This window comes from Dermochelys coriacea, chromosome 3 (assembly GCF_009764565.3).
Source record: "Dermochelys coriacea isolate rDerCor1 chromosome 3, rDerCor1.pri.v4, whole genome shotgun sequence".
In the NCBI taxonomy this organism is placed as follows: domain Eukaryota; kingdom Metazoa; phylum Chordata; order Testudines; family Dermochelyidae; genus Dermochelys; species Dermochelys coriacea.
In genome coordinates this window covers 98,570,419-98,597,051 of record NC_050070.1, presented here as the reverse complement: position 1 = coordinate 98,597,051, position 26,633 = coordinate 98,570,419, and the positions used below count along the sequence as shown (strand labels likewise).

General features: G+C 44.7%; 1 protein-coding gene across 1 annotated transcript; it reads right to left on the bottom strand.

Moving 5' to 3' along the window:
- Window positions 1-1,095: 1,095 nt before the first annotated feature.
- C3H6orf58 (chromosome 3 C6orf58 homolog) lies at window positions 1,096-26,373 on the bottom strand. The gene is made up of 6 exons (XM_043511479.1): window positions 26,028-26,373; window positions 22,149-22,235; window positions 18,131-18,315; window positions 12,010-12,146; window positions 3,042-3,280; window positions 1,096-1,103 (listed from the first exon to the last, which is right to left on the bottom strand). The coding sequence occupies exons 1-6, from the start codon at window positions 26,371-26,373 to the stop codon at window positions 1,096-1,098; spliced, it is 1,002 nt and encodes a 333-aa protein (XP_043367414.1).
- Between the last annotated feature and the right edge of the window lie 260 nt (window positions 26,374-26,633).

Below are 26,633 nucleotides of genomic sequence, written 5' to 3'. Positions count from 1 at the left end.
CATTATAATTACTTAAAACTATATATGGAGACAGAAACTGGTCTGTCAAATTAGGGTGTTGTGGTAGTGATAAACAACTGGGTAAGTTCTCTCATTACCCCTGTGGCAAGAAAGGATGATCAAATATAGACGTTGTGATCTTGTTTTGACAACTACATATAGCTTCTGTGTTTAAAAGACAATGTGCTAGCAGTTATGATCACACACTTCTTAATTTTTCTTGTAAAATCCATCCAGGTTTTGCATCACTGCTAAGCTGAGGCTTCAAAGAGTGATGAAGCCAAAGGGGGGAAAAGACATTAATACTTCCATATAGATTATCGATTATTCCAGCTGACAGTGTCTATGCTGGGGATCAGAAACCATACACTAACACCAATATATAGGGTGTTCACTCCTTCCTGCTGCCCCCTGTGAGAACAGGTGGAAAGGAGTGCTATAAAAAGGCAGGTCTCCAGTGATGGATATAGTATAAAAACCTAAATGGAACTGGTGCTCCTGAATGATGGCATCAAGCAGAAGCTAATGAATGGGGCAGGAAGAGAGCTCCACAAATATAGCTCCCTGCTAGTTAGAGGAGACTAGAGGACAGTAGGGAGCAGCCTAAACTAGGCACCTGGAAGGCAGATGTTTACACCAGATTGGAAAAGATGGTTATGGCTGAGCATGGCAGGGTTTTATTGCCTGTTTGCATAAAGCTCTTTGTATTCAGTTCAAATCTCTACAATTTCTGGCAATAAAAATGTATCTAGCACAAGATGTTTATGTGGTGCTTCACTAACATAGATTGAGACATGTCCCCTGCTTCAAAGAGCTTATGGTCCAAGGGCCCAGTCCTGTGAGGTACCAAAACCCATCAAGTCCCGTTGAAGTCAGACAGAGCCGAGGAGACTCAGCACCTCACAGGAGGTGCTCAACAGCCTGCAGCACCAGGGCCAAGAAAGGACAAGACAAGAAAAGAAGATATAGGACAAAAGTTCAGTTCAGAGAGGATGAAAACATGTTATTGGGACAGAGAACAAGCTAGGAAAGATTTTGGGACAATGTCAATTTCAACTGAGAGTTCTGAAGGAGGAAGTGGGAGATGTGTCTAGTCTAATCGCCTATTTGGGGGGAAGAAGACAAAGGGTTTCATCACCAGCTGTCATCTAACATTATCCTACAATAGACTCTTCACAGTCAGGTTTCGCACCTAGATAAAATACTAGGATGATACTAGACATGCTGATGCTCATACCTTTAGGTATGAATAATGGACAGGCACCCAGCCATGTACAGACACAGCTGAGTCTTCTGAGACACTTAACAGGAGGCTGAGCTTTCCCTCTGATCTCTGGTGTCAGACAGATCACAGAGAGTGGAGATCTGCCTCTAGAGCACCCATTTGCAGAGTGCCAAAAGAGTCAGATTTTTCTCCTATGTTATTCAATGCAACCATTCACCCGCTTGGGGATGCTTTGATCTTGAGTAGTATGAAAATACAGATAACACCCAGCTCTACATCTCTTCCGCACTGAACAGGGCAGCTGCTCCATCACCTAGCTTCCCTGATGTCTGAAGTAGATAAGCACCTGGATGAAGAGTGGCTGGCTGAAACTTAATCCAGATAAGATAGAGATGACAGTAGTGGCAAGAGCATACAAGTTTGAATGACTATCCAAAAGCACATTCCCTTCAGTAGAATGCGTCAGTCCTCTAATCAAGTGGTATGACAGACTCAGGGTCCTTCTGGACTGTTCAAACTCCTGGACACCCAAATGGCATCCGTGGCTAGAAATCCCCTGCATCATCTTTGGCTGGCAAGGCACTTTCACCCCATCCTTGTCAGAGGTGGAGCTGGCCATAGTGATCCATACTGTGGTGAATTCCAGCTTGATATCACTAAAACCTGGAGTTGAAAGTGAAGGCCAGCAACTTGCCACAGCCTGGCATTTGAGTTTCAATGATGAGGAAACAACATTTCAGTGCTCCAGTCACTGCAGCGGTTCCAATCTCAACTCAGATGCAATTTAAAGTCCTAATCCTGGTTCTAAAGCTACTCAGTGGGCCTCAAGTATTTCAGGGTAGATTGGCAGGTGACCCTAGCTACAGAAGCCCTTTCCAAGCAGATATCAGACTGACCATGGCTATCCTCATCTATACAATTAAACAGAAGACCCGTTCCTATACAATAACTATCCTACAGATGGCCAATTGATAAAACAAATTCCTACCAAACATACATTAATGGCATTACAAGGAAGGACAGAGAAGACAGTCTTATTGAGAGACCATTGTTTTATGTAAATTTGTTCGTGCTGAAGTCCATGAAGACTGGCACATCTAAAAGAAAGATCTCTATAGATAATCCAGCTCTTGCATTTATTCAGTGCTCATTGAATACAAGTTCTGTGGCATTTCTGAAAGTTTCCTGTGAGAAGGCCTTTACACCAAGAAATCTTTCTTACAGCTCTCAAAGAAGCATCTGAATGACACAAGCACATACTGAATTCACAAATCAGAGAGCCTGTCACAGTAACAATTTTGATGTGCTCTGTCTTGTTGTACATGTATACTGTGTGGGTTAAAGATTTCTTTCAGACTTATTATATAATATCCTTATTTTACAATATCACTATACTTACACAGTACTGTATTTTCACTTCAAAATGTTGACATCTTTTCCTAAATAAAGGGAACTAAATAAAGAGATTTAAGCAGTGTAACTGTAAATTAACTGGAACTGTAGGAGCTTGTAGTTCTAAACATTGCCATCAGATGATGCTGTATAACTTATTTTGCAGCTTTCATGTTAACTTTAAAGAAGACTTGAATTTATATAATACCTTTGATAATTGAGAAAAAGCATGATGTCAGTTGCTTTGGTGTATGTACACACACACACACACACACACACACACACACACTCATCACAATGCCTAATCAAAGTTGTCTCCACACACAACTGTTGGTTGACCCATTTACCTGTGATTTTTTTTTTTTTTTACTATACAGATGATGGATAAGATGTAATATACACACAAAATATGGGTGGCTCATACCTGTCAATTCGTTTGTTTTGTGAAGAACACAAAATGAAAGCAAGACTTTGTTCTGCTCTGGACTGAAGTCACTAATGAATGGGGCTTTATCACGTCCAGAAAGCATCCGCGGTGGTAAGAAAGCCTGGAAATAGTTCGTGTTCTGTAGATCTGCTGAAAAATGTGTAGCTGCAATGAAATCCACAGCATTAGCCCAATTCTCCCCAAAACTTGCTTCGGGGCCAGAGACATATTTTAAGCTGAAAGAAATAAAAACTCAAAGTTAACAGGTAAATTAATCCTACCCAGAGCTGAATCTACCATTTATATTTCATTACATCTAACGTGTAAAATGCCTTAATCCATAAATGACTTGTTACTTTAAAGGACTGTGTTAGTGAGACCAGCGATATGTGAAAGGGGTAGCAGGGAGAGCTTAGTCCCAGAGTCCTAATATCATTGTGCCTTAAGGGCTCCCCAGGTGCTCCTGCCTCAGTTTCCCTGGCAGTGCTACCTTGGTGTGCAAGTGAGCTGTTTGAAGTGCTATTGTGGAGCCTTTCAAGCACTGATTCCCAAACTACAATATGGCCATGCAAACTTTAAAGAGCAGTGACATCTCAGTAGTCTACCAATGAAAATTCTTGATATGTGTGACTAGTCTCCCTCATACCACTGAGTCATTATGACTATCAGAACTGTAGCATGCAAATTAGCAGTAGAGAAAGAGTGATGATTGGCTGAGTTACCTGAAATCACAGTGGCCCTCCTTAAGAGTTACCTGAGCCTGCTTGTTACCTATTGTGACGGGGCAAGGCCAGTTGGCTATGGAAGAGTAGTCTTATTGGGATCCGGGAAGTGGGCGGGCAAAGCCCGTCCACCACTAAAGGATCCTCCCCAGCCTAAAAGGGGGATCCACAGGACCTAGATACCCCAAAAATTCCAGGGGACAACTAATGAAATAACAGGGACAGGAGAGTGGTCAAAGGGTCAAACGAAGGGAACCGGATGGGGACACCGAGCAGAGAACCCCGGACAGTGCCCACTGCTCCTCAAAGGCGTCAAGGGAATCAGAGGACGCCGCCCAGAGGAACTCTGCCCAGATAAGTGAACGGACCAAGGATCGGAAATAGGCCCCACAGTCACAGGAGACTCCATCGGCCAACCTCCTCACTCTGGTTTTATAAATGGCCATTTTAGCTAGGGCCAGGAGGAGGTTGACCAGGAGATCCTGTGACTTTGTGGGGTCACGGATAGGGAGTGCATAGATAAGAAGGTGAGGGGAAAAGTGCAACCAAAAGCATAATAAAATATTGGTGAGGAGCCGGAATAGGGGCTGCAGCCTGGCACACTCCAGGTGTATATGTGCCAGGGTTTCCCTCACACCGCAAAAGGGGCAGGTGTCTTGGATTGAGGTGAACCGCGCCAAGTACATGCCCGTGCTCACGGCTCCGTGAAGGAGCCGCCAACTGACATCCTCGGCAGGCCTCGGGACTAAGGTGGAATATAGGTTGGCCCACCAGGGCTCCTCACCCTCCAAAGGTGTCAGGAGGTCCTGCCATTTTGTATCGGGGCGGGACACGAGGGTGAGGGCATGAAGGGTGTGGAGCACGAGTGTGTATAGATGTTTTCTTGGCGCGGTTTGAAAGCAGACCTGCTGCATCTCGTGCAGCCGACTTACAGTGAAGGGGTGAGGGGATCGGTTGGGTCCACGGGGCAGGGGTCCAATTAAAAGGTCCAGCGGGCCTTGGGTAGTGGGTGGGCAGGGCGTGCCCTCGTGCAGGACCCGGTCGAGATAAACCCGAGCAGCTGGCGGCAAAGCAGCCTTCACCTCCTGAAGTATGCGCCGGGGAGTACAAGGTCTGGAGAGCCCCATGCGCTGAGCAAGCATCAGGGGATCCAGCCAGTCTCCCCGGTCATAGTCCAAGAGGTCTCCGACTCTTGTGACTTCTGCCAGGACCAACCTCTGGTGCACCGAGCGGGACTCCGCCACCTGCACACGGAGCTGGGGGGTTGTGTAGCAGGGGCTCCGTGAGGAGATCTGCCCCCTCGGTGGTCGCCACGGACCTGTCATTGAAAAGAGTTTCCAGGTCTGGATGAGGTCCTGGTAGAAGACTGGCAGCCTGGAGAGGTCTCGTGGAAGACCTCTTGGATGGAGATAAAGGAGCTGCCGGTCATATCGGAGCCCTCAGAAGCAGCGCAGGAAAGTGTGTGCCAGTATGCTCCACGCCGGACTACCTGCACCATAAAGGAGCCTCTGCAGGGTCTGGAGGCGGAAGACATGGATCTGAGTAAGTGGACATTTCAGGCCATGCTCTCCCTCCTCCAGGGGTAGATGGAGAACCCCTGCAGGGACCCAGTGCAGTCCTGACCAAAAGAACTCCAGAATCGATGTCTGGAGGTTGGCCAGGAAACCCGGAGCTGGGACCAGGGTGTTGAGCCGGAACCAGAGCATGGACAGGACTAGTTGATTAAGCACTAGCGCTCTCCCTCGAAGGGAGAGGCACCGGAGTAGTCCTGTCCATTTCTGGAGCCGCTCTGTCACCCCTCCCTCTAAATTCTGCCTGTTCTCCGGCGGAGAGGGATGCGTGGCAGAAAGGTAAACGCCGAGATAGAGCAGTGGACCCATGCTCCACCGGATGGCCTAAAGTGCTGGTGGGAGGGAGCTCGCCTGCCGCCAGTGCCCTACCACCAAGCCAGAGCTCTTGACCCTGTTGACCCGTGCGGAGGAGGCCACCGAATAGATGGCCTGGCAAGCATCCACCCGTGCCAAGTACTTTGTTGCGGGAGCCACGGACATCTTCTAAAAACTCCCGCAACTCCTCTCGCAACACATGGGGAGCTGGAGTTACGGTCTCTTGGTTACTCCCTGACGGGGCCCTTGGTACAGCCCCATGGCCCACCGAGACGGGCAGACAGGGTGCGGACCCCCAACGGGGCTCCTGATGGGTTGGTACCACTAGGCCCGCCTCGAAAGCTGGGGCGATAGGGGGCGATGGAGGGAAGATAGCAACCCCTGGTGGGTCGGGACGGGTAAACACAAAGGCCGCTCCCTGGGGGTCATCGATTGGAAAAGGGAAAGAGACAGCCCCAGGGGCAGCAATAACATCTCGGGAGGTGGACGGGATAGGGGCAGGGGCAGGGGCAGGGTTAGATGCGAGATTCTGGGCAGGGAGAGGGCTCTCAGTGATGCCGGGTGCTGGCTCTATGGTGGATTTGGCAGCCACGGCATCAGGAGGTGGACTCTCTTCTGTAGGGCCCTCTCCCTGGAAGGAGGTCGAATGCTCCTCACCAACGACGGGTGCCCCTGGTGGCTCAGGTCCCGGCCGCGTGGCACTGGCTGTCGCCTGAACAGGCTCGGCGGCTCTCAGAGGGGTGCCATCTGCAGCCGGGAGTCCAGGGGCTCCTCGGAGGTGGGAGCGGAAGCAACGGTTAGGGGGAAGGAACATGGGGAAAGGGGGGCTGGAGTGAAGTCGCCCAGATCGAGGCCCGCTGGCATAGGGTCATCCTCCCCCGGGTGACCGGGGTCAGACCCAGGGCCTCGATCTCCTCATATATGGACAGGAAATCCTTTTCTGCCACCCCGGGATTCTTCCCGCCGGCACCTGACGCGACGGTTCCCTTGGGGAACGCTGAGGTTTCAGATGGCGCCTCTGGGGCCTCGGAGGGGAGGGACTTCCGGGGAGGGGAGATACTGCCTTCCAGTGCTGCCACGTCTTCCCCAGCCGGCTCTAGTGGATGGAACACACCCATGGGTAGAGCGGAAGGCTCGGCATCGGTGCCCCCCTTCCTGGTCTTCCGGGGGGCCTCCGCATCAGAGTGGAAGGAGCGGAGCTCGAGCCTTCCGCTTGCCTCGCTTCCCCTGGACTAGGGCCCAGCCCTCCATGGCATCATCCGGGGGCTGGTTAGCAGGGGTCGTGTTAGAGGGCAGAGGCAATGGTTCAGGGAATCGAGGGGGTAATGGTGGGGCAGCACAAGGGAGGGAAGATTCCCCTTGGGGCGGGCCCTCTCCCATGGCTGGCGGTGTCCCTGCCACACCCTCCTCCACAGGCGCCGCCAGATTGCAAGCAGCAGGGGCAGGGTTCTCCCGCTCGTCTGGGCATAGTTGGGGAGGTGACCCTTGGGCCTGAGCAGGAGCAATGATGGACTGGGAAGGAGGAGGGGTGGTTTCGGGTACCGGGCAGCCAGGGGCACAGGCGATGACGGAGCCGGTGCTCTGCCAGGGCTCGGGGGTCCCGGATGCCCCTCCTTGCCGGGCCAGGGGGCAGTCCCTCCGGACGTGCCCCATCGCCCGGCAGAGGTAGCACCGGGCCTCCCCCGTGGAGTAGTGCACCCGGTAATGGGCCCCCTGGTAGGGGACTAGAAAGGACCCCTCGAGCGCCTCTCTGTCACGCGCCGCCGGCGGCAGTTGAAGCTGCACTTGCCGGCGGAACGAGAGGACGTGACGGAGGGCGGGGTCTTTGCAGCCCAACGGGAGAGGGCTGATGACAGAGATGGGCTTCCCCAGGGTAGAGAGGGCGGGTAACAGGGCGGCATTGGGAAGAAAGGGAGGGACGGAGGTCAGGACCAGGTGGACGCCCAGGTCCTCTAGCGGCTCCAAGGGGACAAACACGTCCCCTACTGCCAGGCCCTTCTCCACCGCCTCCTGGGCGGCGGCCTCCGATGCTAAGAAGAAGACGACCTTGCCATACATTTTGGAGGCCGCCACAATGGCCGTGGGCCCCACCACCTTCGCCAACGCCCGCACATAGGTCTCCACGTGGGGTGAGGAGGGCACCAGGAGGCAACGAACGCCATGCTTCCTGGTCATGGTGGGAAAGGGGCCTCGGCCGCTATAGATGGTAGCGGAGGCGGTGGACGGGAGAGATGACGTAGTGGCAGGCGGGGGGGCTGCTGCAACCTGGGCGTACGCCCTGGGGGCTGGGGGAGGGACACCCGCAGAGCTGGTGGAGGGAACAGCGGGGAGGGACGTCCCAGCTGGTGGTGGGGCCGGGGCATTGGGGGCAGCCCCTGCCATGGAGGGCCTGGTCTTTTTAGCGGGGCCCTTCCCCTTCTTCTTCCCCTGGCCCTTCCCACCGGCTGGGGGGCTTCCCCCGAATCTGAGGGGGTGAGAGACGTGGCAGCACTGGAGGTCACCCCGGTGCTCGTCGCTGCTGGTGCCCCAGCGGGGGTGGTGGCAGATGGTTCGGCAGCGGAGGTAGAGGCTTGGGGGGGTGAAGGAGGGACAGGCGGGGGAGGGGTAGCTGGGGCTGCTGGGGGCCCCCCACATGTCTCATCCCCCAGCATCGTGAGCAGGGAGAGAGTGGGAGACACCAGAAGGAGGAGGGGAGAGGGGAAGCAGGTCGACCACTCCTCCCCGCTAGGCTGCAGGCAGGGGAGGAGGGCGCCAAAAGGGGTGGGCTGGACGGGGGGCAATCAGGGGTTAGGGGTCAGTCACCGACACAGGGTGGAATTCCAGCTCCTCTAGGGAAGGGGGGGATGCAACAACATTGGGGGTGCAGTGAAGAAGGTTGAAACTAAAATGGGGAGTTTCACAAGCGCATGGGAGGGGGCATGGATTTCCTTGTAAATTCTCAGAAAATCAATGATGTACACAGAGAATAACCACTGCAAGTTTGAGGAGGATATGATATATATTTCATCCAAAAGAAATACATTGAATCCATAGTTTACATGCAAAGTGGAATTCATCCTTAATTATGGAGTCATGACCAGTGCCTCCATTATAGAATTGTGGTTTCAGAGTAGCAGCCGTGTTAGTCTGTATCCACAAAAAGAAAAGGAGGACTTGTGTTTCTCTGATGGTTTGTACTAGGGCTGGCTGAAATTTTTATCCTAGAATCATTTCTTTTTCAACAGAAAATGGCTTTTTGACTAAAACAAACATTTTTGGTAAAAATGGTTTATTTTGGTTAAAATGTTCAGGCCCGTAATGGGGTGTGCTCCTCACACTAGCCCTGCAAGAGCTGAATTAGGCCAGGTGGGCCCAAATCGGCTAATTAGACTGCAAGCAAAGGAGCTTTAAGCTGGAGGCAGCTAGTTAGAAGCTCACCCATGAGGGACAGGCGGGGCTTCTACAAAAGCCAGGAGGCTGGCAACAGAAGGGGCTGCTGGGAAAGGCTGCAGTCTCTCCCTAGGAGGAGTGAGAAGTGTTTGGAGGCTGCAGAGACCTGGAGGCTGCAGTTCCTCCCTGGGATGATGGAGCCATGAATCTGGCAGACCCAGAGAAAGAGGGGAGAACCAGAAGGTTAGGAAAGGGTTCAGGGAAATGCCGTAAGGTATGGGGGAGAACAGACATTAACTGCTGACTAGAGGTGCCTGAGCTGGATCTCAGAGTAGTGGGTGGGCTCGGGTTCCCCCTACTAGCCACCGGGGAAGTGACATTGGTAGGCCAGTGCACAGGAAGACTCCTTGTGCCTGTTTTGGAGAAGAGACTTCCTGCCCCGGAAGGGGAAACCATGATAGTGACCTAGCCAGAGGGCTGAGTCAGAAATGGGATGCAACAGCTCCTGGAGCAAGAGAGGGGCTGCAGACAGAGACCAAGGTGGAGGGACAGCATGCAACAACTGGAAGGGGCATCAGTCTGACCAAGCTAATCCCCAGAACTGCCAGCAGGTGACGCTATCCAGTGGTGAGTAGAGCAAACCTGTCACAAGGCCTTTGGGCAAAAATCCAAAAATGTTTAGTTTGTTTGCATTTTTCAAGAAACTGAAAATTTTCCATGGGAAATTTCAGAAAAAGCAAATATTTTTCAAAATTTCCTGTGAAAAAAATTGGCTTTTTCAGCCAGCTCTAATTCCTACACATGATGGCAGAATGATTAGGACTATGTATAGATGCAAGAATAATAATGTTCCAATGCTTGTTATTGTAAGGGCAGTGCTGCAGATTTCCTGTCAAGTTCACTCCTGTGTATGGTTGGTAGCATTGGTGGTATCATTTATCTAACTTGGTTTTGAGTTAGTATCATGACCCAAACAACTGAGTGAGAGAAAGACTTGAATGGATACCTAAAATAATACTAAGAATGACAGTTAGCAATTATATAGCACTTTAATCTGTAGATCTCAAAGTACTTTACAAAGGCAGTCAGTATCATTATCCCCACTTAACAGTAGGGAAACTGAGGTACAGAGCAAGCAAGGGGAAAGCGTAAATAAGAGCGTGCACAGGATGAAATGATTGTGCTTAGAGCAAACCAAAGCGGTGAATATGGAGGCAGTAGATGAAAGGACTGGAGGAAGTCACTCATTAAATCTCTCTAGGAGACTAATCCAAAACTTTCTGAAGTTAACTCCTGTTGAAATCAGTGGGCTCTGGATCAGGCCCATCTTCTTCTCATGTCCTTCCACTGAAGTCATAGGTTTTTCCAGTATTGGGCACATAATATGGCCTGGCGTCTGGCCCTGGTGAGGTCTGGAATGAGCTGAAGACTAACGGAAAGACTAACATAGCCTTTCTATGGTCTGTATTTTACCTCAGTCACGTGTCTGGGTCACTGGTGTAGCGCCACTTCCACATATTGACTTTTGATCAGTCAACTCTTGTTCGGAGGTGATTTAAACATCTCCAGGTCAATCAACCCTACTCCATGCCTGTGAGAAGGTGTCCAGCAATGTCAATGTGCATTTTGACATCCTTGATAAGTATTTCTAGTTATATGTGTTACATTTCCAGTTGTGCGACAGTCAGTGTTTTTTTAAGCAGGTCTGTTGCAACAAGGAAGCTTTTCCATGATTTCAGGTGGCCCACTGCTACATTATAGCCACATAACAGATGTCTGGTATTGTTGACATGTTGTAATCATTCCGCTTTGTTTGTGACTGATCTCCTGATATCTAGTGGAGCGAGTCCAGCTAGCACATAAAGGCTGTTCACGTTTGTTGGTTTTAGACATTCTGCAATGTAGGAGCATCTGTCATTCAGAACAGGATCCAGCTTCTTTGCATGAGTTGATCTTTTCTACCCTGGATATGCGTATTTGGCCATTGAATAGCAAAATGCAAGTGCAGTGGCTCTTAGTGTTGCTGGGTTGGCTACTCATTTTGAATTTACAGGCTTCCTGAGTATGTTATCCTGGGTGCTAACTTTGCCTTTTATCTTCTCCACATGTGCCCTGAAGGAGAGAGTGAGTTCTAGAATCACTCGTAGGTAGATAGAGGGCAAATGGTACCCCATTCCAGATGATGCTGAGTTGTCTATTGGCCTCATGGTACCAAAAATGGAACAGACTCACTTGTGTTTTGGCTGGCTTGGTCAACAATTGGTTCCTGGTGTAATAAACTGAGAGCCCAGACCTCGCCAATTTTAACATAGCTGTGTCGTTTGCTGCTGATAGGTCGGCAAACACAGAACCTGTTACATACGCTTTTCAAAGCTTGCTCTGGGATTAGTTGCTTTTCAACAAGTGGTGATAGATGGTTTAAGATGAAATGCTTATATAGTTTGTAGAGGTGGCATAGCAGTGGTTATAGGCCTTAAGTTCATCAGCTCCACTTCATCCTTCCCTGGCTTAAAGAGTGCCATGCACATGCTCACCCCCAGATACTGGGGACTTTATGTGTGACTGAGAGTGTGTTAAACAACTTGAATAACCAGATCTTTGTTGCTGGTCAGAAGTATTTGATTTGTTCTTTGTGAATGTCATCTACACCAGCTGCTTTGCCATTCTTGAGGATGTTAATTCCAGTTAATTCCGTCATTGTATACACTGCCCCAGAATGATACATCTCCTGGTCTTCTTGCCACTTAAGCCATGTTTTAGGTTGTTTGGTGCCCTGCCATTTTCTAGAAAGAGCGTTCATGTTGCAGTCCCTGTCACTCTTTGAATATACTAATCTTGCTGAACACGTACCACTACAATATAACTAAAGAGTCAGGAGCATGATGAGCAAGAAAGAGTACACTAAACCTTGCAAATATGGTGCCTACTAATGGACATGGAAATGGGGAATCATCCCATTTTGACCCTACTTTTGTGGCTTTCTCTTACCTGTTTCTGAACTTTGGAACTGCATAAGCAATGGATGCTACATGCGCTTCCCACAAGTAATGCAATGCTTCATCTTTTTCTATTGAGAAGAAAGATGCTGTGGGCCTTTCAGATTTCTGTTCAGTGGATAATAGATACTAAAGTAAAAGCAGAACATAAAAATATTACCAGTGAGAATAGTTTAAAAAATACATAGTAGTTACTTGCAAAACAATTATTTTGACAAACGTTTTGTTAACGGGGGCAAATTGCTTTTAAATAGTTAGCATGTGGTCATGTTGCATATCGATTTAAAGCTTAATATTTGACATGGGGGGAGAATGATTAATAGATTTACAGGGTGAAATCATGACTAATCATTAAGGTTAGTGAGATTTTGTCATTGACTTCAATGGAGCCAGGCCAAATCTAGAAGACAAAATTGGGGTGAGGGGAAAGGGAGGGAGAAGGGGTACCATTCTGATGATCTAGGATGGTCTTCTGCATAATACACGACATAGAATTTCACCCAGTAACTTATGCATCAGGTCTAAAAGTGGATGACACACATTGTAATTTGCTCCTAAAGTGGTGCTTTTTCTGACTCTGAAATAGTTGGATTTGCAACCTGAAAGCATTCTGTTATTCAAAATTCCTGTTTAAATGGATACATTTCATCACAGTCCCACTTTGCTTTTTAAAATATGGGAAACAGCTGCTAGAGTTGAGAAAAAATGTTTAGACTGAATTCTTCTATAGTTTGCTGTACTTTAATGGATGATTCAGCTGAGGATATCATTTCCAAGGGGAAGACAAGAAACTAACAAGTCAACAATAAACAAAGGGGTTGGTACACATTGGATTACCTCTTCCTGCTACAGTAAGTGGGCACTGATTTCTAAATTAAGTTGTGCAGTGGCTTTAGTTGATTTTTTGGAATATGGAGAGGTCCCAAGAAATTGTTAGAATATGTTGGTTTTAAAAAAAACCAAACCAAACAAACAAACAAAAAACCCCGCTTCCTGTAGGTTCCCAATGTTGCCAAAACTTGTGGAGCTGAACTGGTATTAGCAATAGTGGGGACATTTTTATTAAAAAGTCTTATTATAAACAAGAGTTCTGTGTTTTGACATCATGGGATTTTCCATGCTACAATCCTTGTCTTCTTGGTCTCTTACACACTTTCAAGTGCATTGATATAGATTTTCAGGAAGTCAGAAAGAAAGTTAGCTGTAAAATGTATCATGCCAGCTGTCTTTTAGGTTAGGATTATAATTTTAGTTCTTTGATTATAGTCTTCTAAACATATTATTTCAGATGAATAAACTTAAGAAAACAAATATCTATAATGACTGATCCAATCATACTCTTCAGCTCTCTGGTTCATCTGTCTAGTATACCAAGAGAATTTTTGTTTTAGACTTTGAGTCTCTGATGGACTGGATATTATAATACTTGCATCTCTGGCTGTTCACAAAAAATCTGAGAGGAAGTCTAACTAAAGGAATCATTATTGAAATATGGGATGGAGAATAAACTGTCATCTCTCTTTTAGGGAAAAGGTGTGAAGTGAGAGGGAAAGACTGTGTACATGCAAAAGACTGTCTTTCTGGGTGAAACTTTCAACAACTCTTTTGACACTCAAAGAAGCAAAGGGATCATATAAAAGTAGGATAAGGGCATTTCTCAAGGAGAAGATTCTGTATCACATTTTTGTTCTTTGTATAGCCATAGCACAGCTTCCAAATTACTAGTATAAGTATTATCATAACAATCTCTCGAGTCAGACTCCAAAACATAGAATTATTTTAAGTGAAGAAATAAAGCTACAAACCTTAAAAATTCTGGACGTGATACTCCTCTCTAACTAGTTTTACATCATGGTAACTCCACTGACTTCACCTGGATTTCTCCTAACTGAAACTGGTATTAATGAGAAAAGAAAAGGAGTACTTGTGGCACCTTAGAGACTAACAAATTTATTAGAGCATAAGCTTTCGTGAGCTACAGCTCACTTCATCGGATGCATTTGGTGGAAAAAACAGAGGAGAGATTTATATATACACACACACAGAGAACATGAAACAATGGGTTTATCATACACACTGTAAGGAGAGGTTTCAGAGTAGCAGCCGTGTTAGTCTGTATTCGCAAAAAGAAAAGGAGTACTTGTGGCACCTTAGAGACTAACAAATTTATCCGATGAAGTGAGCTGTAGCTCACGAAAGCTTATGCTCTAATAAATTTGTTAGTCTCTAAGGTGCCACAAGTACTCCTTTTCTTTTTACTGTAAGGAGAGTGATCATTTAAGATAAGCCATCACCAGCAGCAGGGGGGGAAAGAGGGAAAACCTTTCATGGTGACAAGCAAGGTTGGACAGTCTCTACGTAAAAGAATGAATGGACACAAATCAGACGTCAAGAATTATAACATTCAAAAACCCGTTGGAGAACACTTCAATCTCTCTGGTCACTCGATCACAGACCTAAGAGTGGCTATACTTCAACAAAAAAGCTTCAAAAACAGACTCCAACGAGAGACTGCTGAATTGGAATTAATTTGCAAACTGGATACAATTAACTTAGGCTTGAATAGAGACTGGGAATGGATGAGTCATTACACAAAGTAAAACTATTTCCCCATGTTATTTCTCCCCCCCACCCCACCCCCCACTGTTCCTCTGATATTCTTGTTAACTGCTGGAATTAGCCTACCTGCTTGTCACCATGAAGGTTTTCCTCCTTCCCCCCCCTGCTGTTGGTGATGGCTTATCTTAAGTGATCACTCTCCTTACAGTGTGTATGATAAACCCATTGTTTCATGTTCTCTGTGTGTGTGTATATAAATCTCTACTCTGTTTTTTCCACCAAATGCATCCGATGAAGTGAGCTGTAGCTCACGAAAGCTTATGCTCGAATAAATTTGTTAGTCTCTAAGGTGCCACAAGTACTCCTTTTCTTTTTGCGAATACAGACTAACACGGCTGCTACTCTGAAACCTGTGATTATGCAAGGCACTGAATTTAGCCGTATAGAGTGGAAATCTGTCAACTTCATGAAAAAACTCGCACAGATACAGACAGACATCATCTTCCTCTCCAAATGCAAACAGATGGACATCATACCGAAAGGACTGAAGGTAAAAAATCCATTACAATCTACATACCACACAGACTATGCTGACAGCTTGTGCCACACACTCTCAAGGAAACTGCGGAACCACCTGATCAACATCCTCTACAGCAAACAGGGAAAGATTAAGAATGAGCTCTCAAAACTGGATACTCTCATAAAGAACCAACCTTCCACACAAACTTCCTCGTGGCTGGACTTTACAAAAACTAGACAAGCCATTTACAAAACACACTTTGATTCTCTACAAAAGAAAAAGGACACTAAGCTATCTAAACTACTATATGCCACAAGGGGCCACAACAATGGTTCCCGTAACCCACCCAGCAATATTGTTAATCTATCCAACTATACTCTTAGCCCAGCAGAAGAATCTGTCCTAGCTTGGGGCCTCTCCTTTTGCCCCTCCACCCCCACGAACATGATACAGTTCTGTGGTGACCTAGAATCCTATTTTCGACGTCTCAGACTCAAGGAATATTTCCAACACACCTCTGACCAACATATTAACCCACAGAGACCTTCCTGCCAACACTACAAAAAGAAGGATTCTAGGTGGACTCCTCCTGAAGGTCGAAACAGCAGCCTGGATTTCTACATAGACTGCTTCCGCCGACGTGCACGAGCTGAAATTGTGGAAAAGCAGCATCGCTTACCCCATAACCTCAGCCATGCAGAACACAGTGCCATCCACAGCCTCAGAAACAACTCTGACATCATAATCAAAAAGGCTGACAAAGGAGGTGCTGTCGTCATCATGAATAGGTCAGAGTATGAACAAGAGGCTACTAGGCAGCTCTCCAACACCACTTTCTACAAGCCATTACCCTCTGATCCCACTGAGAGTTACCAAAAGAAACTACAGCATTTGCTCAAGAAACTCCCTGAAAAAGCACAAGAACAAATCCGCACAGACACACCCCTGGAGCCAGGACCTGGGGTATTCTATCTGCTACCCAAGATCCATAAACCTGGAAATCCTGGACGCCCCATCATCTCAGGCATTGGCACCCTGACAGCAGGATTGTCTGGCTATGTAGACTCCCTCCTCAGGCCCTTCGTTACCAGCACTCCCAGCTATCTTCGAGACACCACCGATTTCCTGAGGAAACTACAGTCCATTGGTGATCTTCCTAAAAACACCATCCTAGCCACTATGGATGTAGAAGCCCTCTACACCAACATTCCACACAAAGATGGACTACAAGCCGTCAGGAACAGTATCCCCGATACTGTCACGGCTAACCTGGTGGCAGAACTTTGTGACTTTGTCCTGACCCATAACTATTTCACATTTGGTGACAATGTATACCTTCAAATCAGCGGCACTGCGATGGGTACCCGCATGGCCCCACAGTATGCCAACATTTTTATGGCTGACTTAGAACAACGCTTCCTCAGCTCTCGTCCCCTAATGCCCCTACTCTACTTGCGCTACATTGATGACATCTTCATCATCTGGACCCATGGAAAAGAAGCTCTTGAGGAATTCCACCATGATTTCAACAATTTCCATCCCACCATCAACCTCAGCCTGGACCAGTCCACACAAGAGATCCACTTCCTGGACACTACGGTGCTAATAAGCGATGGTCACATAAACACCACCCTATATCGGAAACCTACTGACCGCTATTCCTACCTACATGCCTCTAGCTTTCATCCAGATCATACCACTCGATCCATTGTCTACAGCCAAGCGCTACGATATAACCGCATTTGCTCCAACCCCTCAGACAGAGACAAACACCTACAAGATCTCTATCATGCATTCCTACAACTACAGTACCCACCTGCTGAAGTGAAGAAACAGATTGACAGAGCCAGAAGAGTACCCAGAAGTCACCTACTACAGGACAGGCCCAACAAAGAAAACAACAGAACGCCACTAGCCATCACCTTCAGCCCCCAACTAAAACCCCTCCAACGCATCATCAAGGATCTACAACCTATCCTGAAGGACGAGCCATCACTCTCACAGATCTTGGGAGACAGGCCAGTCCTTGCTTATAGACAGCCCCCCAATCTGAAGCAAATACTCACCAGCAACCACACACCACACAACAGAACCACTAACCCAGGAACCTATCCTTGCAACAAAGCCCGTTGCCAACTCTGTCCACATATCTATTCAGGGGATACCATCATAGGGCCTAATCACATCAGCCACACTATCAGAGGCTCGTTCACCTGCGCATCTACCAATGTGATATATGCCATCATGTGCCAGCAATGCCCCTCTGCCATGTACATTGGCCAAACTGGACAGTCTCTACGTAAAAGAATGAATGGACACAAATCAGACGTCAAGAATTATAACATTCAAAAACCAGTTGGAGAACACTTCAATCTCTCTGGTCACTCGATCACAGACCTAAGAGTGGCTATACTTCAACAAAAAAGCTTCAAAAACAGACTCCAACGAGAGACTGCTGAATTGGAATTAATTTGCAAACTGGATACAATTAACTTAGGCTTGAATAGAGACTGGGAATGGATGAGTCATTACACAAAGTAAAACTATTTCCCCATGGTATTTCTCCCTCCCACCCCACCCCCCACTGTTCCTCTGATATTCTTGTTAACTGCTGGAATTAGCCTACCTGCTTGTCACCATGAAAGGTTTTCCTCCTTCCCCCCCCTGCTGTTGGTGATGGCTTATCTTAAGTGATCACTCTCCTTACAGTGTGTATGATAAACCCATTGTTTCATGTTCTCTGTGTGTGTGTATATAAATCTCTACTCTGTTTTTTCCACCAAATGCATCCGATGAAGTGAGCTGTAGCTCACGAAAGCTTATGCTCTAATAAATTTGTTAGTCTCTAAGGTGCCACAAGTACTCCTTTTCTTTTTGCGAATACAGACTAACACGGCTGCTATTCTGAAACCTGGTATTAATGGGATGTGAATCAGGCCGTCTGATTCTTAAAAAACATTAATAATAAATTTAAAAAGCAATGTTCTGGTATCATCCATCACAGACTATGAACAAGAGAAAAAAGATGATCTACCTCAAAATAAGCCTTCCATGCATCCATGATTTTTGGAATGCGGGAACGGCAGTCAGCAGTGCTGTAGCAGAAGTCTGCTCTTAGCTCTTCTGGTGGTAATATTTTTATCTCATGTTGCAACTGTCCAAAGAAACCAGCTTCCATGGCACCCAGAAATGGTATAATACCCAGATAGTAATTCACAGCTATAATAACACATGAAAAGAAAAAGAGATGACAGTTGCAAGTGAATGAAACATGCCTACCTAGAGAAAACGGTGAGATTCTGCCTCTGTGCTAATGTTTAAAATCACCAGTCGTTTACACGTGATAGTTCAATTGTTGTTGTTAAGTCAATAGGAGTTGAAGGTGTTCGGTACTTTGAAGGACGGGTTAGCAACTTAAAAAATTAGGCCCTTAAATGTTACCATGTACAGGGCGTAAAAGTTTACCAGATGCTAGCACGATACTAAACTCATGAAAATTAGCTCCATGGGCCTTATCCTGGTGAGAAGCCCAGCACCCACAACTAGCAGCTAGGAAAGGAAAAGGTGCTGACATTCTTATCAGGGTGCTGTCTGGTGAGCAATGTATGGGGCTGTTTGCTTTGTAACAGTATATAGATTGTGGGTGCCTCGGCCTCCTGATTTTTAAGTCTCTGATCTCCATCTAGCTGCTGGAAGAAGGAGTTTTCCCTTTTTTCTCCCTACTCCCAGTCTCCTGGCATTCCTTTGCCCCCCAAACTCATTGAATTTTAGGTGCAAAAGAAATTCAGGAATGGCCCCCAAATATGGTTTTATTTATAAGTATATTGGTTGTTTTGGTGGGTCACTCTGAGGCAGGCTTTCAGAAATAACTAACCCGTGGTTGAAAGTAGATAGTGGTAACAGTAAGTTTATTTCTGACTATTTAAGTATGTTTGAGCCCAGATCTGGAAGTCTGTGGAGCACTTATACTGCATGCTTGGGGAAAAAGTGACTGAAGATCATATAGCCTCTTTCTTTTTCTATGGAGACACATTTCCATGATATGAGAATGATGCTAGTTAAAATATGGTATGTAGTTGACTCTGCTCATGCCCTCAAGCTTTACACTCAATCTGAAGGATACCAAAGGTTTGACATTATGTCTCCTATTAGTGTGAGCAGTACTTCTTGTTTGACAATGCTTTATTACTCAGAAGGTGGGACTTATCCTGATGATGAGCATGATATAAAAACCGGAATGGAAGGAAGGTATGCATTACATACCTCTAATTACAAGTTACAGCTCTTATTTTAAACTCATATTTACCTTCTTACACTTATAAGCCTGACATTTTTTTTCCCATTTACATAGCACCAAAAGTTTGCTTAGTGCTTCAGAAGTGTATTGAGATCGGAGCCAGTACTGAAACGTTTACAATCTAAGAAGGAGAAAAGGATGGGGGTGGGGACAAATGCAACATATAAGCAAAGTGATATAGCTCTTGCGTTTTATATGTGTCTGGCTAGTTTCAAAAAATCTTCAACAGACGCCCATACTTACACTGCTCCACTCTTATAGGAATGAGTTTATTTAATCATCTTTTCTGAAGATAGCAAAAAAAGTCATATACTGTGAGCTCTGTATAGCAAATGTGCTGTACTATGTTGTGGAAGAGTGGTAGTGTAAGCACAGTTAAAAGTAAAGTGATGTTTCTATTTTGCTAAGAATACATGATGACATTATGATACCCATTCAAATTGGTTATCCTAATGCAAGGTTTCTCGCACCCTCCTCTGTGATGCTGGTCACTGTCAGAGAGAGGATGCTGAACTAGATGGTTTGATCCAGCATGGCAATTCCTGTGTTTCTTTGTAACTTTGAGCACCCACTGGTCACATGATGTATATTTTTAGGGTCTGACTTGTTGCCAGACTCTTAATTACAGAAGTCTCCACAAGAAAATATTTGTATGGCATGGGAGGTTGCTAGGATGAAGTAGATCCAGGCAGCCTGCCAGCAGGTGGTGTGGAGCAGGAAGAGGGTCACATGACAGGACAATATGAGTAGGGGAGATTCGGGAGTGAGAGACAGAAGTGATGAAGGGGAAAGATTTTTTTTTTTTAAAGGAGATAGACTATTGATTGAACATTAAAAAAGATAAAAACTTGAAGATTGAAGTTTTCTGTAGGAAAAAGCATGCCTTATCTATATATATATTAAGCTGTAAAGAATTATTCTCATTTTTTTCCCTACCTGTCTGTTTCCTTTTTGAAAAAAGGCATAAGATAAAATTACAAAAGAACCTATGGCCCAGCTTTCTGAAGGTATTCAGGCTTTACTCCATGCAGCATTGCAAGGCTTAAGTGACCTGGAAGCCTAAGTCTCATATCAAAAGTGTCAAGCCCAGATCCCATTGCCTTTCAATGAGGCTTAGAATCTAAATCATTTAGATGCTTTTGAAAATCTTACCCAGGACATAAAATAAAAATTTCTTTAAAATCTCTGAACAAGTTTGTTCATTTTTGGATATGTAAACAGCGAAAAGTATACTTTTTATGGTTCATTTTAGAATAGCTAAAGTTTCTGAATTGGCATGTGGGTAGCCCTCAAGGAGAAACAGGCCAGTAAGAAATTAGTGATTTCTTTAAAAAAAAAAAAAAAAAAAAAAAAAAAAAAAAAAAAAAAAAAAAAAAAAATTCCTTTTTCTTTCTTTGAGAAGTTATGCTTAAGTAGAAAGACTAGAAATACTGCCATGTAAGACCAGCTCTGGGGGGAAAAAACTGGCTATATTGTTTCAATGTGTGTTTTTGGAGCTTATTTTCATATGTCTATGAATTAAAAGGAGAGTGGAATAGCAAATTAAGACACTCAAATCCTCAGCTGGTAAAGAATGCATCCTTTGTTTTTCTGCAAACTCTGGCACAGCTTTTTTTGGAAAACAGAAGATCTGTTACATAAGCTCCTGGAACTCATAAGCCTAAAGGAAAGGGCAATAAATCAACTGCCAGTATCGCTGCAAAGTCTCTTAACAAGCCTGGATGTATGTAGTACAGAGATTTGCAAATTGTGGGGTGCACCTCCCTGGGGGCCATGGAGGAAGGTGGGGGGGCAATCAGCAATGCTAGGCAGCTGGTGCCATCCTTGCACAGCAGGGCTTGGGGAGGGAATGCCACTTCCACCCTTGACACCTTTTTGGGCTACCCAGTATGTGGGCCAGTGTTAACATCCGTTGCACCAGTGCTGATTTCCAGTCCTGGCTGCTTCCATGCCCAGTGCTGGTTCCACCTCAGAGACCATCACATTCCCATGGCCTGAAATCCCAAAGTGAGAGGGGTGGCACAACCAAAAATTGTAATTCAAAGTGGGGGAGGGTGGGGTGGCTCAGCTCAAAGTTTGAAAACTGCTGATGTAGGAGCAGTGTGTTTTCCCTTCCACATGAAAGTCTGGGCAATCATATGCTCAGTCAGGGGAATGTTGTTCCTCCTACAGACCTGGTGGGTGAGCTGGTGGCTTTACGCTTTTATCTCAGAAAAGGATTTGCGCGCTCTGCGGGGAGAAGGTGATAAGAGCACAGGCTTGCTTCCTGTGGGATTAGCCTATTCCTGTTCCTCTTGTCCAATTGGCCCCAGTACAATCATATTGACAACAATGGAGCTGGGAAGGTGCAACTGAGGATAGAATTGCTCCACAGGATTTTTATTCTTCGTGCTGATGCATGAACCAGAAAGAACCCAGCTTGACTTTCACATCATTGACTGGCTGTGGTGCTGGCAGTTAAAATGAGCAAATTGGATCTGGGGTCATTTCAAATATGGAACCCCACGCTGCCATTTTTATTCACTTTTCAGAATACTGCCACACTTTAAGGTTGAGAATTTAAACCTCCACAAGTTTCAGGGTTAAGAAGTCTTAATTTACTTGTGTTTATATATTGTTCTGTGAACTTTCACTGCACAGTCGTGTAATGCTGAAATTACTTTGAAGTGGAGTTCAAATGGATGAGAGACTCTGAATTGCCTTCTAGGTCATTACTCATTTTCTGACTAAGAGCAAACTAATAACATGTACTTACAGGCCCACCAGCTTCGTACAGAGATGCACAGATGCTGTCCAGTGCCATGGCTGCAGGTGGTAACATTGGAAGGATCTGCTAGCCTGCCTGAATCAAAACAAAATAGAATGCCAGATGCTACTCACCTTATTCACAGGAGCAGTCCCACTGAAGCCTATGGGACTTTTTGTATAAGTAAAGCATGCAGGATTTGGCTCAGTGAAAGAAAATGGTTACTGTTCATATGGTAGTTTAATTTCACAATCAATGCCTCTTGTAGTGCCAATGAATTGAGACTCCCAAACCATGGCCTGAACTCAACAAAGCACAAAAGTGTGTACTCAACATTAAGCATTTGAGTAATCCCACTCCTGTTCAGCCAAACTCTTCAACACGTGCTTAATGTTAAACATGTTTACCGTCTCCTGGTGATTCTTTAAAGGCATTTAAGCACATGTTTAACTTGAAGGATGTAACATAAGTAATCCTCTTTCTGTTTGGCAACACATTTAAATCATGTGTTTAACATTAATTATGTGAGTAACCTCATTGTAATTCAGCATTTCACTTATACACACTTTAAAGCATGTGGCATGAGTATTCCCATGCTTATTAAGCAAACTATTTACGCATGTGCTTTGGTGAATCGTGTCTTACAATATCTGCTATTACAGAGGTTCCCAAATGCTGGACAGTAGAGCATTTGGTCTGTGGAGAATGAGCTGGATATGTGGTGGTGCCTTTCACCTTTTTTTCTGCCAGGCAAATCACATTAAATGAAATCTAAAATATATTAAATCCTTTTTGATTACTATTTTATATATAAACAATTCCTGTACTTGCCTTAGGGAAGACATGTAATCATGAATGGTGAGAAGATAGCCGCAAGACAATCCCTCTGGTAAGATGTCATCCATACCATGAAAAAGTTCGGGGATCCTTTTACTATTATATTTCAATACATTGTGTAACCAAAATGAAATAACTAGGAGCTAGAGCTGTCAATTAATCAGTTAACTCATGCAATTAACTAAAATAAATTATTAAAAAAATTATTTGTGATTAATTGCAGTTTTAATCACACTGAAGAGACAATGAATCTTTAGTACATCTGGCATGTAAATATCTTGGGACACTGGGTGCAACAGTGCCATGTGAATGCTTGTTCTCACTTTCAGGTGACATTGTGAACAAGAAGCTAGCAGCATTATCTCCTGCAAATGTAAACAAAGTTGTTTGTCTGAGGGACTAGTTGAACAAAAAATAGGACTGAGTGGACTTGTAGGCTCTAAAGTTTTACATTTTGTTTTTGAATGCAGTTATATTTTATACATAATTCTACATTTGTAAGTTCAACTAGTTGAACAAAAAATAGGACTGAGTGGACTTGTAGGCTCTAAAGTTTTACATTTTGTTTTTGAATGCAGTTATATTTTATACATAATTCTACATTTGTAAGTTCAACTTTCATGATAAAGAGATTGCACTACAATACTTGAAAAATACTTTCTTTTGTTTTTTACAGTGCAAATATTTGTAATAAAAAATAAATATAAAGTGAGCACTGTACACTTTGTATTCCATGTTGTAATTGAAATCAATATATTTGAAAATGTAGAAAACATCCAAAAATATTTAAATAAATGGTGTTCTATTATTAACAGTGCGATTAATCACACAATTATTTTTTTTAATCGTTTGAGAGCCCTACTAGGAGCCTAATTTGAAACTGGTCAATGATATGGGTCAAATCTAAATCAAAATTGATTGTTGTTCAGCTTTTTAAAGTGAATTAAGTGCTTTAGAAAGATGATATATTGACAGCCCTGGAGACTGTTGCTTAACTATATTTAGCTACAGTTTCATAGATTCACTAGTTACCGAAGCCTCCATAATAGTGCTGAAGATATCCATAGCACTTACAAAACAAAGCAATTAAAGATAGTGTCCCTGCGTGATGAATTCCATTGTTCTTCTCTTAATTTAGAATATGGAGATTACAGGGTAGATGTGTGGGAGGTATGTTGGTAATTAAAATTTAACTCTAGCTACTCCTGAGGAATTGCTGAAAAACTTGTCAGAGAAGAAACCAGCAGACTGCTAAGAGTGTTGTGTGCTGATACCTAGGGTGTTATACTACTGCCCAATGTGAGGACTTGAGCTCTGGCACTGCCTCCAAATGTTGTCCCATCCTGGCTGACTGCATGGACCATTCTATAATGGACACTCTGGCTCCTACTCTCCCATGTGCTTCAGCAGTGGGGTGCTGATCAGAGGGCACTTGCAGGAAGAGACCTCCCATGAAAATCTGGGAGCAGAGAGGAACAGCTAGGCAGAATTTGTTACAATAGATAACTGACGCTATCATGTTTAGCTAAAACTTTTTCCAAATTTCCCCAATGGCAGTGGGAAGATGCAAAAGCACTTCATTGTTTAAGTTAGGACCGTCTCCTAACACTGTGCAATGGAAGGCAGGGGATTTCAAAATAGGGTGATTTTTTAAATGTTTTCTTGAAAATTTACCAACAATTTATTAGCTAGGAAATTTCTTAGAAAATTTAGTCTCCTGAGTGGTAACACTGGTAAATTCAGTTGTTAACACATGAAACAGAGGGAATTAACACCACCTTCAAATGGGAGGCTTCTCTTTATCCACAGAACAGTTACACTACAGTAAGTAGCAGGGCAAGATTCCTCATAAAATTCTTACTAATGTGCCTCATATCTGACCTAGAGAGACCTTTAGGGCACATATACACTGCAAAATGAAGATGTGATTTTTAGCATGGATAGGCATATCTATGCTAATTTTAATTTGCTAGTACCAGTAACAACAGCACTGTAGACATGGCAGCATGGGTTTCAGCATAAGCTAGCAGCCCAGGTGTGTACCCAGGTTCTCCGGCGGGCTAGCTTTAATCTGGTTAGCATAGGTATGCCTCCCTGTACCACGTATATCCTTTCATTTTGCAGTCTACTAAGAGTAGCAACAAGAATGACAAATCACTGAAAATAGTGATGTTGCTTGGCTTTTGTGAACTGGGCCCTCAGGTACTAGGCCTGGCTGACCTACACAAACATTTTCATGAATCACAGGTTTCAGAGTAGCAGCCGTGTTAGTCTGTATTCGCAAAAAGAAAAGGAGTACTTGTGGCACCTTAGAGACTAACAAATTTATTAGAGCATAAGCTTTCGTGAGCTACAGCTCCGATGAAGTGAGCTGTAGCTCACGAAAGCTTATGCTCTAATAAATTTGTTAGTCTCTAAGATTTTCATGAATGTTTTCACAACTTTTTGTCAAAACTTTGAAATTTCAAAAAATTTCTCATGCACTTTAAGCTGGTCAAAAAGGAACAAGTTTTGAAAATATTTTCAAAAACAAATTCATAAAAAATTAAAAATTTTCAACCCACTCAAGGAATTATGCTGAAGCTACCAATGAAGATCTCATAAGCTACCAAATTAAAACAACAACAAAAACAATCAGTTAATATTTTAAAAACAGAGTTGCAATATCCAGTATAAAATTAGATGATCAGGAAATGCTTTTTAAAGCAGTGAATTAAGACACTAATCTATTAATTTTCTACCTCTATTTTTGGCCGAATAGGAATTTTAAAAACCATACTTGGCTTCTGATTAACATTGTATGTGGCAATATCTTCCCATATCAGCAAGGCAACTTCAAGTCCCCATATCTATTGCTCAACAGCGCAAGGACATTGCATTCATTTCAAAAGTTCCCTTCCAACCTAGCAACTTAACTCTCTTCTGGGTAAAGCAAAATTCAGAATGTATGGGACTGTACTGGTTGCAAGTAAGAGGCCATGAAAATAACGAACCTGCATTTATCTATTAAATATTTAGTTATTACAACCCTTTTAACGAGAGAGTTTGTACCTGTATGATATTGCCAGCCAAGCTGCAGAGGCAAGCCCCATAGGATATTGCCAATGTTGTTTGATCCAGATGTGGTGAAATATTTAGCTGAATAGTTGAGCAAGATCTTATACACTCCCAGTCTCTCTAGATAGTTCCAGGCACTGATGACTATTTTGTTGCCGTGTACTGGGAAATCCTCTATGCTTCCAGGAGCCTGATGCCACAGAGGAGGATAGACATCGTTTTTGCAGACCTCCTCTTGGGTTAGTGCTACTACAGTTGTTGGACTGAGAGCAATGGCAGTCAGTAGCACAAGGAGAAGAGAGTGCTTTCCCAGGAACACAAACATCTCAGGTAGGACCATCTTATACAGGTATCTGGGGCTTTCAGAGTAGGGATGAGCTTTCATCAGGGAAGGCAGGGGTGGAATGGTGGCTCAGGCTACCTATGCAGTCAGTTAGCATGGATCACCCAGCCCCTTTTCCCATGAAGCTGACGTGTCTCTGTCAGATTGGCATACCAAGAGTGATGCTCATACCTCTGCCATTCCAATGCTGCTTTTGAGGCAGGGATGGGGAGCTGAAGGATCTCTGGCACTGTATCAGCTCTGAGGGACTTGAACAT

Coding starts and splice junctions, on each gene's coding strand:
- C3H6orf58 (XM_043511479.1), bottom strand. CDS start 26,373: ATGGTCCTACCTGAGATGTTTGTGTTCCTGGGAAAGCACTCTCTTCTC. Junction 22,236..26,027: donor TGGCTGGCAATATCATACAG/GTACAAACTCTC, acceptor GTTTTGATTCAG/GCAGGCTAGCAGATCCTTCC. Junction 3,281..12,009: donor GTTCCAAAGTTCAGAAACAG/GTAAGAGAAAGC, acceptor TATTTCTTTCAG/CTTAAAATATGTCTCTGGCC.